Source organism: Ischnura elegans, chromosome 3, assembly GCF_921293095.1.
Source record: "Ischnura elegans chromosome 3, ioIscEleg1.1, whole genome shotgun sequence".
In the NCBI taxonomy this organism is placed as follows: Eukaryota; Metazoa; Arthropoda; class Insecta; order Odonata; family Coenagrionidae; genus Ischnura; species Ischnura elegans.
This window is the reverse complement of record NC_060248.1, coordinates 87,949,481-87,963,112: the sequence shown is the minus strand read 5'-3', so window position 1 is coordinate 87,963,112 and position 13,632 is coordinate 87,949,481. Positions and strand designations below refer to the sequence as shown.

The 13,632-nt window shown below is 37.1% G+C and overlaps 3 protein-coding genes and 1 long non-coding RNA gene across 4 annotated transcripts; 2 read left to right on the top strand and 2 right to left on the bottom strand.

The window, feature by feature from the left end:
* Positions 1-3,731: 3,731 nt before the first annotated feature.
* LOC124155214 lies at positions 3,732-4,740 on the top strand. The gene is made up of 4 exons (XM_046528930.1): positions 3,732-4,080; positions 4,154-4,234; positions 4,492-4,591; positions 4,736-4,740. Exons 1-4 carry the CDS (start codon positions 3,862-3,864, stop codon positions 4,738-4,740), a joined length of 405 nt encoding a protein of 134 aa, XP_046384886.1. The 5' UTR covers positions 3,732-3,861.
* Positions 4,741-4,765: 25 nt separating this feature from the next.
* On the top strand, positions 4,766-5,433 carry LOC124155055. Its single transcript, XR_006864112.1, has 3 exons — positions 4,766-4,948; positions 5,036-5,121; positions 5,211-5,433. It is a non-coding gene; the product is annotated as an uncharacterized LOC124155055 (long non-coding RNA).
* A 264-nt stretch (positions 5,434-5,697) lies between these two features.
* Positions 5,698-6,630, bottom strand: LOC124155054 (putative nuclease HARBI1). The gene is made up of 3 exons (XM_046528795.1): positions 6,510-6,630; positions 6,156-6,402; positions 5,698-5,984 (listed from the first exon to the last, which is right to left on the bottom strand). Exons 1-3 carry the CDS (start codon positions 6,622-6,624, stop codon positions 5,849-5,851), a joined length of 498 nt encoding a protein of 165 aa, XP_046384751.1. The 5' UTR covers positions 6,625-6,630; the 3' UTR covers positions 5,698-5,848.
* Positions 6,631-6,745: 115 nt separating this feature from the next.
* On the bottom strand, positions 6,746-7,708 carry LOC124155213 (putative nuclease HARBI1). Its single transcript, XM_046528929.1, has 3 exons — positions 7,321-7,708; positions 6,975-7,165; positions 6,746-6,896 (listed from the first exon to the last, which is right to left on the bottom strand). Exons 1-3 carry the CDS (start codon positions 7,552-7,554, stop codon positions 6,746-6,748), a joined length of 576 nt encoding a protein of 191 aa, XP_046384885.1. The 5' UTR covers positions 7,555-7,708.
* Between the last annotated feature and the right edge of the window lie 5,924 nt (positions 7,709-13,632).

Genomic DNA, 13,632 nt, shown 5'->3' with positions numbered 1-13,632 from the left:
CACGAACGCAAGGTTTCCGTTAATAAACCTAAGAGCAGCTTTTTTCGAGAATAATTTCTCCGTGGAATTCTATTTACTGCGACCCGAGGGTCGGCTTTTGCATAGGTACCCATTTAAATTTGCGGTGGGTGAATGCACATATTGAGTACATACGACCGGAGAATCCTCTCTGCAACATTCGTGGGTAAAATAGTCTTCCTTCCTCATTGCTCGATGGCCGGTTGGCAACTAACACCACTGCACACAGTGGCGTAGCCAGGGTGGGGGTCGAGGGGGTCCGGACCCCCCGAAATATAAAAATACAGTTATTTTCCTTCATAAAAGAAAACAAAATATTGAAATACCATGAATTTACAAAATATTTCTTTAAAAATGAAGTTTTTCGATTATGAAAAGTGTTAAAATTAGTTTAAACCCCATTACGTAGTACCCTGTTTTTCAAAAAATTTCCCCCTTGATTTTAGATCCCCCCCCCCCCCAGAACGAAATTCTTGGCTACGCCACTGACTGCACTCAACTCTAAAGGCCGTTTTACACGTAGCAAGGAATTGCGCAGGCTAGAACTGCATTAATTTCTAAAATGGCGTGGAATTGCGCGAATGCATGAACGAGATTAGAATAGGGGCTATTTTGCCATATAACGTCCACGCATTCTCGCATGTGTTCTAGCAATTCACCGCTACACACGACACAATTTTGACTGAGCCTTAGTACACACGACAGATTGTGCAAGTACGCGCCCCGTGTTAAACGGCAAGGAAGCTGATCGCCGTTTACCTACGATATCAGTTGAATCCAAACTGAAGCGAGTCTAGGACTCCCCAAAGTGACCGCCTGCTATGACTATAAAACGAGAAAATGCCAAAATTCGGATTTAAAGATAATTTTGAAGAGGTATATCTACCTTATGATACACCAGTACTTCCAAATCGAAATCACGTTTCTATCGGAATTACATCTGCGAGTTGAGATAAAATTTAACATTTGCATGATTTCCTAAGCATAGAGCGCAATGCCTACTTACGATCGTTTCCAATAATATGTAGACACCCGCGAGTCCAACTTAACTGATGCGGTCGTGTCGATAAAAACTTGGATGGTTGGCATATAAGGTAACTTGCATCCCTCACCCGTGCGCCACCCAGAGCCGACGAGGACGAACGCGGGGGCGATCGGGCTAGCGAGACAGGAGTCAAACTCCAGGCGCAATAGCCCAAGCGGATGGAATGCACTGAGGAAACTCACGTTCACACTCACGTTTTGGCCATCGGAGTGTTTTCATTCGGGCTCCGTGGCGAGGTTTGGGTGAACCGGAGTTGGAGCCCCTTATTCGCCAATTGGTGGATTGGCGGCGATTTCTAGAACTATTTTCCCCGCGCGTTATGGTTACTGTTTTTATCAAAAATCGGATTTATTATCGAAGTTACCATTTCATAAAACGTTCGAACATGACTTTGATGGAAGTGGATTACCATAAGAATTTGGATGAATGTTTTTCAAGAGAGGTTAAATATTCTAACGGATATTTCGCTTTATTGCCTGTTTACGGACAAAACAGTGTGCTTTAAATTGTTGTATGAATGAAAGTTTAATTGCGTCAAGTTATGAATGTCCTAAGTGTGAAAGGCAGATGAAATTAACTAAGAGACCAAAGAAGACTGATGGGTATGTAAAAATCAAACTCAAAATAATCCGCATGAATGTTCACGATCTGTAAGAAAGGGTTTTTGTTTTTCAATAGTCATCTAAGTATATGTCAAATTTTAAAATTGACTAGTCAATGGTTAGGGCAGTGTATGCAAAAGTACAATATGGCAGTTTTGAAAGTGACGGATAAAAAAGTGACTGATTGGTATAGTTTTTGTAGAGTAGTTTGTGAGACTGTATTGATTGAAGAAAGTACTCAAATTGGAGGACAATTTTTGATTTGTTGATAAAAATATAGTAACCATAACGCGCGGGGAAAATAGTTCTATAAACTGCCGCCAATCCACCAATTGGCGAATAAGGGGCTCCAACTCCGGTCGCGCCCGAGGTTTTTCCTCTCTTTAGATTCATATTTGGACTCAACGTATACATGTTGTGTGCATGTGAAACATAAATGGTGAGTCCAAATATGAATCTAAAGACAGGAAAAACCTCGCCACGGAGCCAGAAGGAAAACACTCGAATATGATTTGAACAATATAATTATTGAATTATCAAGAGCAGGCAGAAAAATTGCTGAGCTACGTAGGATGCGAGTTTAATTCCGTGTGAAGTACATTTTATAAGTATTAAACATGTAGGTATTTAAAGTTTATCGTATTGTAGCGATGGAATTAATTATCTTATCACTACTTACAGTTTTGTTAACTTTCTTTATTCTTCCGCTTTTTCTTTTTAAGTACAAAATATTATATCAACTTCCGTGTTCTATCTCTTTCGTCCCCCAAAACATAAACAACTACCCATTATTGGTTATTTGCCATGACAACTTTATAAGTGGAGTTAATGAGGGTTTTCTATTACATTTATAACGTACACGTCAAGTTTCAATACCAAGGTTGCAATTACCAAAAGTTTTTCCAGCCCATTTAAATTTATTCATGCGTGAATTATCTGCGGCTGAACGTTAATTATAGTCTATCCCAATAAAACGTCCATATCACAAAATTTTCATCGCTTTTGATGAAAATTAACCTCATAACTCAATCCCTTAAGGTGAGGTAGACTATAAGGAAACCCCGTCCCATCCATTCTTAGAAACCTGTTGCATGTAGCCGAAGGCTGCTGAAACTTTTACCTTTTAGAGCTGAGAAAAATTTTGTTCCTCAGTGATGTATAATCAACCTCCGTAATTCCGCCGACACTAATGGTATTTCTTTTCTCAAGCTATCTTTCTAATCTACTCACCCTTGAAAAGCATATACACTATTTAATTTCATGAGTATCCTTTAAAGTCCTGATTAAAAAGCTAGGAAGCCTTTCCGTCATATTCTTTATTCGTGAATATCTTTCATTTTTCATCACTCTCAACACATTTTTATCAAGAATATCTCATCGTATTTCATTGCTTCCAAGTGACAACTTTCACTCCGTAACCTCCAATGCTTGATGATCACCATCTCAAAAAGATTTAAACTGCATTTTTAGCTCTGAATATAGTAGAAAGATCATTTACCTCTTCCCATCCCATTCATAACGAACTGCGACGCCTCAAGCACAAGATCGGGATTCTATTTTAATAGCAGCTGTGCGTAATACGTGATGTACTATCGTTTCCTCATCTTAACAACTACAAGAACTTTATGCAGAAATACAAAAGCACAAAACAACATCAAGAGGTCTATTCTGTATCTTGGGGGCGCTTTATTGCGCCGCCGCTATTTCCCTCTTTCAAATGGCATCGATTTTGATTCAGCAAAGAGCATCGCGTTATACTACGCCGATTTTGAGGGCGTAATATATCGCCCTGATGCTATATGTAGTCGGTATGAAAAACATCGTAGAGCAAATGATACAAGCCGTGTGCTTCAGAAAGTTATAAATAAAAACGTAATTATTAGAGAGAATAATAACTATAATTAATTTTTATTTATTAATTTATCATTATAAAGCTGGTATTAACAGCCAATTTTAGATATTATGATATTACCTGTTGATCCAAATCCAAGTTGACAAATGACAATCGAAAACGGTTGTGCGGCAACACAAACGACGATACAAATCGATTAAATTAAAGTCATAAACATAAATATATATATCTAGCGGAAAATTGAAGTTGAGATACATAATGGAAAGGTAAGTCATTATATATTGACTTCGGCATTAATATTATGTGGTATTTATGCTGAACTACGAATGTATTTGCAATAATTAATGATATATGGGAAAAATTATAGCAACAAAGCAAGGGCATTTAAGATGACGCAGAAACAAACTGCGACATTAGCCAACTACATGAACGACCATCGCGAGTTCGCCCTTGGTAAATTTCATGGGCCAACAGGAAGAGCCGACCATCAGAAGCTCTGGGAAGAGCTGGCTGATATTCTCGCGCTGCACGGACCGCCTAAAACACTCGACCAATGGAAGAAGGTACGATCTCTCACGCATTGTTGAATTTAATCATTTATATGAAATAATATTGATCTTACGTGATATTATTTAGGCATGGAAGGACCTGCGTGGAAAGGCGAGGCAGAAGAATGCCCGTGCATGTGCCGATAGGCTGGCCACGGGAAATAAAGAGGTCAGAATTGTGTATGACTATGAAAAATTAACAATTTAATAACTAACTCAATTATTAACTGTTTGGTATTCCATTATAAGATTTCTTGGTTATTTAACTGTTACTTATGCTACCACTTTGGTTTAGTCCATTATTATTTATGGTTATAATTATACAAATTACGCTGATGATGTAGCAACAGTTATTTAACCAAGAAAAATTAAAATAATAATTGCTCTCCGTTTGTATTTTTATGCTGGTTTATATGTTTTTTTAAGGGTCACACCCCTATATTAAGTGATATTGACAATCTTATTTTGTCAATAATTGGCAAGCAGACATCGACCCCCTTAATGGATATTGGTGCAAACTTGGAAGGTGATGCACCACAAACAGTTAGTACCATATACATGAATTTCATATTTTTATTGGTTTTCATTTGACAATCACAAATTTTATCAAAAAATTTTATTCAAATTTTATTTTTAAAAAATCAAAAATGAACTTATGTTTTTCCAACAGATTAATGTTCACATAGACGTCATTGCTGATGATATTGGGGATATGATTAACGAGGTAAGAGCATATTACGTTATATAAATAGTAGATGTTAGCTGTAACCAGCACTATCCACTGCCTTTCTTTCTTAGGTTACTGTGCAAAGTACTTCTGAAAAGCAGCTGCAGCATCAGTTGGAAGAGGCACTGCCTTGTACATCCACATTAAGTTATGAACGTAAGAAAACTATCTTCTTTACTTTTAGAAAATATAATTTATGTAAAATTGCAATCAAAATTTAACTATGGTGATATTTTTTCACAGGCAGTCACCAGAGAGATAAAAAAAAGTTAGGGGATATTGAGGCACATCTTCGCAGTGCCGACTCTTCCCAACTTAAGGTGTTACAGGTAGCTACGCCTTATGTCTAGAAACACTATGGTTGTTGATACTCCCCAGCCAAATTTTGATAAAAATTATTGCTTAAACTCCTGTGTAGGCCATTTCTGATAGCCTCACCAGTCTCACCCAGGGACAGGCAGCATTGCTTGACCTGGAGAGGCAGCGAATGGAAAAGGATGAAGCGGACAGAGTGCAACGAAGGGAGTTTGAGAAGGAGGTCCTGAGGCTTGAGGGTGAACGCTTACGGAGGCATTCAGAAATAGTATCCGCTCTGAAGGATTTAGTGAGTACTCAAAGCCAGTTAGTGGAAGGCCATGGGAGTGTACAGATAATGGAGTTTCCCTTGGAGGAAGTCTAGAGTGTATAGCTTAAATGTGTGTACACATATATGTTTATTGCAGAGTTCATTTCATTTTTATGTCAATCGTTCATTGTATCAAAAGTTAATTTCATTGGTTAAACAATTTTTGTTATTCCAGTTAATTTCATATAATGGAGAAAGAGTAGAAGCACATTTTCACAAATATTGTAATTTTTTATCAATAAACTAATAATTTGTTATAAAAATGTGTTTAAATGTTTATTCTAACAACGATAAATCATGAACTCTAAAGGGAAGCAGAAAAAAAGCTCAATGTTGGGAGCCCAAATGTAGAAAATGACTTTGTTGGACTATATAATATGTATAAAAAGGCCACTTGAAAGGTAATGGAATGAAAAATTTCTAATTTAAAATTATATGGTGAAATAACGTTGGATGATATTCATCTGCCTCCTCCTTGCTATGGTGAGTTGATCTCCCCCAAATATGTCTCCCCTCTGGCCATTATCTTGTAAATCTTCATAGACTTCATTTTCTGGCAGTGGAATTCTGGAATCCAAAACAGTTATAATTTAACGCCGCATGATGCAATACTACATGTGACTAGAACATAAATGTGTACATGCTGTAGTAGGCTTTCTAAGTATGCAGCATCAATACTTCAATACCATTTCAATATGTTCATTGAAACTACTTAGAAGATAGTCATAACTATCATACCGATGGTGCATCATTATGTTGTGCAGTATTGCACAACAAACAATAATCTTGGATGCCTTCTCTGGGGTGTAGTGCAAAGTTCGGTCTTTCAATAGGCATCTCCACCTTGCTTTTAAAATTCCGAACACCCTTCCTATTTTACTCCTTGTATGGCAGTGGGCCATGGTGAATCTGTAAGCCGGAGTTCCCTCCTCAGCTTGGGGCAGTGGAGTGATCAACCATGGCTCCAATGCATACCCAGAATCTCCTGCAGATGGCAAAATATAAAATCATCAGTAATTGGAACTTTACTTAGCTGATTGATTATTATGATAGTTGGGGAAACACGTGTATTTTGATCACTATTAAACCCACCTAGCAAAAAATATCCTCCATCAGTGTTTCTCATTATGTTCTTTAATTGGCAGAAGTTCCATATAAATTGGTCGTGTACGGACCCAGGGTATGTGACCACATTAGTGATTACCATTCTATCATCACACGTCTGGAATTTTTCAAAGAGAATTACTTTAAATTTATATTAATCCAATTACTTAAAATTCCTTCGAAGAGCAATGAAACAGAATGTTTGTTAAGGAAATATAATGAAATCAATCTGAATTTCTCACCATCTGTGTATTAAGAGAGAAGTAGCCTTTCCTGTTCCTATATCCTTCTGCATGAATGGCAGGAGTGACGATGGAGATATGGGTGCAGTCAATTAACCCAACTATTCCGGGAAATCCAGCATTAGCTCTAAATCTGAAAACGAAATAACTGGAGAGTTAATAAAAGTGGAGAGAGTCATTTTTTCAATGCATCATAATGAATGTACCATACCTTTCTTGTACCGCCGCCATTTCATTGTCTGTTTGGGGAAAATTAATCCACTGGTGTAGGCGGTCGCAGATACTGGAAGTCACTTTGGTGACACACCTGCTCACAGTGGGCTGGCTCACTGCCATTAAAAAGTCCTGCCCAACCCCTCTTTGGTACGATCCTTCCGCCAGAAATCGCAAGGCGACTAATACCTACACAAATGAATTTAAAATCTTTGCTGAACATATTGCATGACAATCGAAGTTCACAGTTTGGTTAACCCACATCTAAAAAATTGTTAATGTTTTCTAATGAAAATGAACTTATAAATTCTATCTTCTAATAGATTTAAAATCTTTTCATTTACTTGCGTATGTGTTCTTAAGCCACTACGACGTCTTCTTGACAGCTCCGGATGCAATTGCTGACACAAGTAAATCGCAATCTCCTTACTTACGCGGAAATATCGAGTGAAGTCCTCTTCTCTGACCTCAAAGGGATTGGAGTGATCCCTGATCATTCTCCTCTCCAAGCGAAGAAATCGCCTTTCCCTTAAATATATTTCACGAGCGATATGTAACCACACTAATCGACGGGCCATATTTGTATCTTTCACAATCTATCTCGCCCTTCTCTAAAATAAATTTCGCGCGATGTGTGGAACCGACGATCTTCGCACTCAATTGTTTCATTGAAACAATTGAGTGCGACGATCCGCGCTTTAAAAATGCCCTGGTAGGGGGCCGCTATCGGAATAACGCAAGCCAAATGCTGGCGTTATTGTCGATGCTATAAAGCGACCCCAAATTACGCTTAGGGGCCGCTATTTTCAGATAGTGAATCGGGGGGCGTAATATTGCGCCAGAAATAGCATCTTCGTCGTGATAGCGGAGCCGCTATCTGTTACAGAATAGGCCTCTTACTTCTGGTTTTTCCGGTTTCCTAGGCATTTACAACGGATAATCGTTACCACCGAAGTCAAAAAATAGTACTAAATACAAAAAATAATTATGAACTAAGTAGTAATAATGTCATAAAAAATTAAAAAGACTATTCCCAGGGTTCATCTTACTCCTTGTTAGGCATACACCGGAACTTTGCTGTAAACGTAAAATGTAGCGAGAAATATCTTCACTTTTTCTTGTAACTAACATGTTTTACGGGAAGGAGAAGGAATTTGGAATATGATGACGTTATCTGTGCCTTCAGTTCATCTCAGATGATATTTTAATACGCATTTGAATTAATGGTTTCACATTACTGATTGAAGAAGATTTTATGTTGATTGAAAAAGTTCAATGAGGATTGTCGCGCACTTGAACATAAAGTAAGAATATTAAATCCCTAAAAATAGCCTCACAAGGTCTACGAATCCCAGCGCATCAAATTTATAGCACTCCAGGTTTGCTGAAACTCTGTCGGCAGGGACCGCGAGAATCAATAAAATACGCTAAGCGATTGCCTTGCCAAATATTCCCGCAAAGGGAGCTTACAATGAGCTTAAACGTGCCCTTGTTCAGCTTATGGGCTAAAAAGAGAGTTTGCGTGTAAATAGGGTGACCCTTCCATGGTGCTGTGGCCACTATCTTGGAAAATAATCGAGGAAGCGGGAACCTCAAAGCACTTTGCAACTTTCGAATTAGGGACCCAACAGTAAAAAAAAATACGAAAGGGGAAAAGTTCCAGGAATAGCTCCCTAGGGATACGCGTGAGAAGATGAAATTGGAGGTGTAAGGGGCTAAGGGAACGAAAAAGATGTTACGTAAACAGTGACAGAATAGGTATCAAAAGAGGTTCCACAAAATAGACTTCAATAACGACCTCGTAAAATTCTAAAGCATGGCAGGAGCTTGAAGGTATAAATAACTACTTACTGCATCTTTAGGAAGCATCAAATGTGCAAGAGTTTAAATTCTATTTTCGCCAGGAATAATAATAATAAAGAAATCTGTAATCATGTTGATGGAGGCTTCTGAGGAGTGGTGCAGTATGCGCAGCTTGGTTTCCGGGTTGTCCTCCGCGTCGATTCACTTTCGCACGACAGTTTCGCCGGCGTTGCAGCAAGCGTCAAGCGTCAGCGGTTGAAGACAAAACCTGAAACTCTTCAAACCCTGAAGCCAACATGCGCCATGCAACATGAGTAACCATATCTTTATTTCATTCAGACATTAGTAGTTGCCCAGTTTGCAGAGAAATATCTCTATTGTAGAACGTTTAAAAATATATTCTGAGATTTTTAGCATCGGGTATTTGGATGAGGACTCAGGACTCGGTACTTCAAGAGAGTTTTATTTTTAACCAGCATGGGTACCCTTCGAAATTCTGGAAGGAATGAAAAAAATACGGGGAATGCTAAAAGTAATTTTATTGCACCAACAGCTGGTTTCCTCATTGCGGTCACCGACACATTATACTTTAAGGAAGCTGAAAGGTTCGGTTGTGGCAGGGGAATTGACCAAAACGATGATATATTTACCCCTGAATAGTGAAGTCTATGGAAAAATCAAAAGACACCATTGGACTGGACGCTCCAAAGGATGTCACTGGGAAGCAATTGTTTTACCTCCCGATATTATTTTTGGAAAGTTCTCGACATAAAAGTTTCCCAGCTTAACAAGGAAATTAGGGGTTCAGGAGGGATGAAATGTTCAAATTGTCCTTCAATCAACACATATACACGGATCTTCCTGCCCATTTTAGTTTCAAGCGGCACAGTAGCTTTCGAATGATTGAGTGTTACATAGATAGACCTACGGTGAGACACCACCAAATATTTTTATATAATGATATAGATAACAATTTCTTGAAACATCGTCCTCACATCCGCACATTAAGTTACAAGACAAGGAAAAATGTAAGAATTAAAGTTTTATGGCCAAATCAATAGATTATAGGGTTCTCATTTCGGAGATATCAACTTAAGAATATGCGATGCGATACAATTAATCAATAAAACTTTAAATACAATTTTATGAGCATTAATCGCTAATTACAACATAATATCGCCATGCCATTAACGTAGAACAAGGACTGCTTCCCAGTCAATTTTCAAGTCAAACATGAGATCAGTTCAAGTAAAATAATTGCAAAAAAAGAGAAAATTAAAATTGGATATCTGAGGAAAACTGAGTTCTATATCGATAGAAATAATTTTCAAGACCTAATTCAAGAAATGGAGGGCAATAGCCAGAGTTGAAATGGTTTTGAACACCCAGACTCAGGAACGAGAACAATTCAATGATGCCCGGTAATTTCTCGTGACACAGTGGGGTTTCAAAATTCATATGCATGTCTTCGGGAATTCTAGGAGTTGCGGCTCATGAAGACCAATTCAATTGCAAGCAACTTGCCCCTAAAACTTTTGCATGCGGGTCGAGTCCAGTGGGACAAGCCCAGCTGGTCTTGCATTAAAAAGTAATGGGAGTTGACAGCCTCGCGTGTTTGCGACACTCGTACCGAATATGACGCCAACTTCGATGAAGAAACGTAATTCTCTCCTTGAAAAATTCCCTTAAATATTTTTTCCTCGATTATTTTACTAATTTAAAACCTCAATCAACCACATAGGTAACTAGAGTTCCAATAAAGTGAGTATAATTCTCAACATAAAATTCTACATCGGTAGCGAAATTATATTCAAAGTTTTAGGAGGCGAAGGCGAGATTGAAATCGTTAAAAACTGTTTTTACGAGTAATTAAATATTTTGAAAACAACAGTATCGTCACATTAGCTTGGCAAGTACCTTTTATAATAATTATTTGAGTATTAGACGTTCTTATAGTTACTGCAAACGAGAGTGCTCTCTTTTCTCTCTTTAGCATAGACAACACTGGTTAAATAGCACTAAATATATAAATATTTGTATCTGCATACAACCATTGCACGGTTATTTTATTCTTATAATTGATCCACCAGAAACCAACCCCCTCAGCATGTACAATTTCTCCGTACTCCTGAATTTTATTGTATGGTAGGTCGACGCTTTAAAGAAGCCTCTCCTAACCGTAATTACTCAAATATTAACATAAGTACATTAAGTACTGTAGACTCTATCGGCACAAAATATGAAACTTCAATCTTCCTTTTCGAAAAACAAACATGAATTATGATAAAGCCTGATATTTACCAGGCAAATACAATTTATTAGCGCATTTAGTGTATTTCTCCTTAAAAAAAGAGTACATAAATGCAAATTTAGTGATTACATGCAATAACGTGGTTAAGCACAATGGTTTACGTGATTGCATTAGTAAAAATGGCCCCAACTTTTGGTAATTTCCATGATTTTTAGAAACCATTACTAACATATCATATTTCACACTTGTATTGATCACTGACGGATGAATGCAATTTTATCATTCCTTTCCGAAGTCCAACAGGTTTTTTTCAGCAACTACTTCGTTCTCAAACAAGAAATGCTTCATTTTGCTTCGCTTACAATTGATTTTTAAATACAAACAATAGTAAGCTAATAAAACTGTAATTAACTAATATGAGTAATAAAAACCAATTCTGGACTGAAGGAAAAGTATATCATAAAATATAATAATTTTTAGATAGGCCTTATCTTTCAAGGTACATAAAAACATTTCAGCATAACCGAGAGAGAGTATTTTCGAACCCGTCCACAAAAATTGGTTCAAAAAACATGGGAACTCAATGTCCTAGGAGCATATTTTCATTGTGGAATATTGGAATAAAATTTCCCATGCATTCAAGCCAAAGAGTTGCGAAGTCGTATTATAGAGAGTGCTGTAGGCGCAACTCCGGTGTCGAAGCCATAAAACCCCTCTGGGGCGTATTCCAGCAGAATTCTTCAATCATCACCGCTGTATTTCTAAGGAAGCTAGTTCAAAAACGCTATAGTGTATTTAAATATACTAAGGATACATAAATTTTTGTTTTTATTTCATTAAAATTCCCAATGTCTAAATGAGACATAGATGAATTGTAAACGAAAATAAAATCGTAATAAAAATCATTATAATAATAATAATAATAATAATATCGTTTATTTTCGTAGGCACTGGGGCCCATAAGAAAATATAAGTACATCTTTCTACATTTCACATTGAGATAGATAAATAAAAGAAAAAGTAAATAAATATATATACATATACAGTCAAATGTGAACAGTGCATATCGCCTAGTACATGAAAGAAACAATACAATATTTTCGACAAAAAAAAATAATAATAAATAATCGCACTTCGATATAACACACTAATTACAAAATTAAAGGTGACAAACAAAAGAAATATGAACAAGAGATATGAACATAAGAAAGTGAATATAAACAAGAAATATGAACATAAGAAAGTGAATATAAACAAGAAATATGAGCATAAGAAAGTGAATATAAACAAGAAATATGAACATAAGAAAGTGAATATAAACGAGAAATATGAACATAAGAAAGTGAATATAAACAAAAGAAATTTAACTTGGGGATAAGGAGGCATTCTTCAGAAACCCATATGTGCTGTGTTTGAACCTATTGACATTTGTACTGCTTCTTATTTGGGCTGGGAGAGAGTTCCATATTTGTGAGGCGGTTACTATGAAATCATTATAAATCATAAAAAAATCATTATAAATCATAAAAGAAATTGTCTTCTATGACAATTTTTAATAAAAACCTTTAAATATTCCTCGGTAAAACCTCATTACACCAGCACATCAATTGAAGCCTCACTTTGGACATAGCGGGTTTTGAAGACCCAAAACTTCCTCTTTCCCAATTCTTCCTCTTTCGGCTTATTTAAGTCACGGGTAAGGCCAATACGGTCCACCAACGCAAAACTCAGGCGATAAACACTTGTGATCCGACATTAATTCTTTTCATCGCTCCGTAAAATATTTCCTCCTTGCCACCGTAAAGCGTGAGGGACAAGGCAGCGAGGGGGGCGGGGCCGAAATGGTAATTATCCCCTTTAATCCCCTCAACAAGAAGGGCGGCACCGCCCTTGACAAAGGTAAAAAATAATACGACCCACCGGCGTTTAAAAATTTAAATGGGCGGTCCGGAGCTGCCAACTTGACGGACTGAAAAGATGAGATGAAAGAGTCTTAAAGCTACTACGTATTTCATTCTGATTCTTTGATCCATTAAATTCATTGATGGAGCGCTACCAGTTGAACCAGAAACTTAACTATAGACAGATGTGTTCTCTATAGAGGTACAAGAGTCATTATTAACAGCATACCGGTACTCAACTCTATATTTTTTTCAAATTATCCCTTTCATCATTTCATTCCAAACAAAATCAAGAGTATAAAGGTTGTAAAGAACTAATTTCAAGAATACGAGAAAAACATTTAGATCTTAAATTGATAATGAATAGCAACCTGGAAGGTATTGGCAAGGAACTAGGAAGTGTACATGATTTTTTTACTATGCACCATAGAACCTCGATATAAAGACTTACTTAATCTCTCCACCATCCAGATCATCTATCATTATCATCACGATTATCACGTATTAACGCATAAATATCCACATAACTAAGTGAAACATGTAAAACGATTCATCATCTTCGCCATGGGGACATTATGCTACTACTGCCTTCCTCCGAGGTCACATGCGAAACACATGCACACTCTAGAGGTGGATTAAACTCATCATTTTAATCAACCGTTCATTTTCATCCTGTTCTACAAAAATAACGCAGGGGAGGG

Excerpts from the sequence above, each read along its gene's own strand:
- LOC124155214 (XM_046528930.1), top strand. The coding sequence starts at position 3,862 with ATGATATATGGGAAAAATTATAGCAACAAAGCAAGGGCATTTAAGATG. Across the intron at positions 4,081-4,153 it reads CACTCGACCAATGGAAGAAG|GCATGGAAGGACCTGCGTGG; the intron begins GTACGATCTCTC and ends GATATTATTTAG. Across the intron at positions 4,235-4,491 it reads TGGCCACGGGAAATAAAGAG|GGTCACACCCCTATATTAAG; the intron begins GTCAGAATTGTG and ends TGTTTTTTTAAG.
- LOC124155054 (XM_046528795.1), bottom strand. The coding sequence starts at position 6,624 with ATGGTAATCACTAATGTGGTCACATACCCTGGGTCCGTACACGACCAA. Across the intron at positions 6,403-6,509 it reads TGGAGGATATTTTTTGCTAG|GAGATTCTGGGTATGCATTG; the intron begins GTGGGTTTAATA and ends TGCCATCTGCAG. Across the intron at positions 5,985-6,155 it reads AACATAATGATGCACCATCG|AATTCCACTGCCAGAAAATG; the intron begins GTATGATAGTTA and ends TTTGGATTCCAG.
- LOC124155213 (XM_046528929.1), bottom strand. The coding sequence starts at position 7,554 with ATGGCCCGTCGATTAGTGTGGTTACATATCGCTCGTGAAATATATTTA. Across the intron at positions 7,166-7,320 it reads GCTTAAGAACACATACGCAA|GTATTAGTCGCCTTGCGATT; the intron begins GTAAATGAAAAG and ends TCATTTGTGTAG. Across the intron at positions 6,897-6,974 it reads ATGGCGGCGGTACAAGAAAG|ATTTAGAGCTAATGCTGGAT; the intron begins GTATGGTACATT and ends TTTCGTTTTCAG.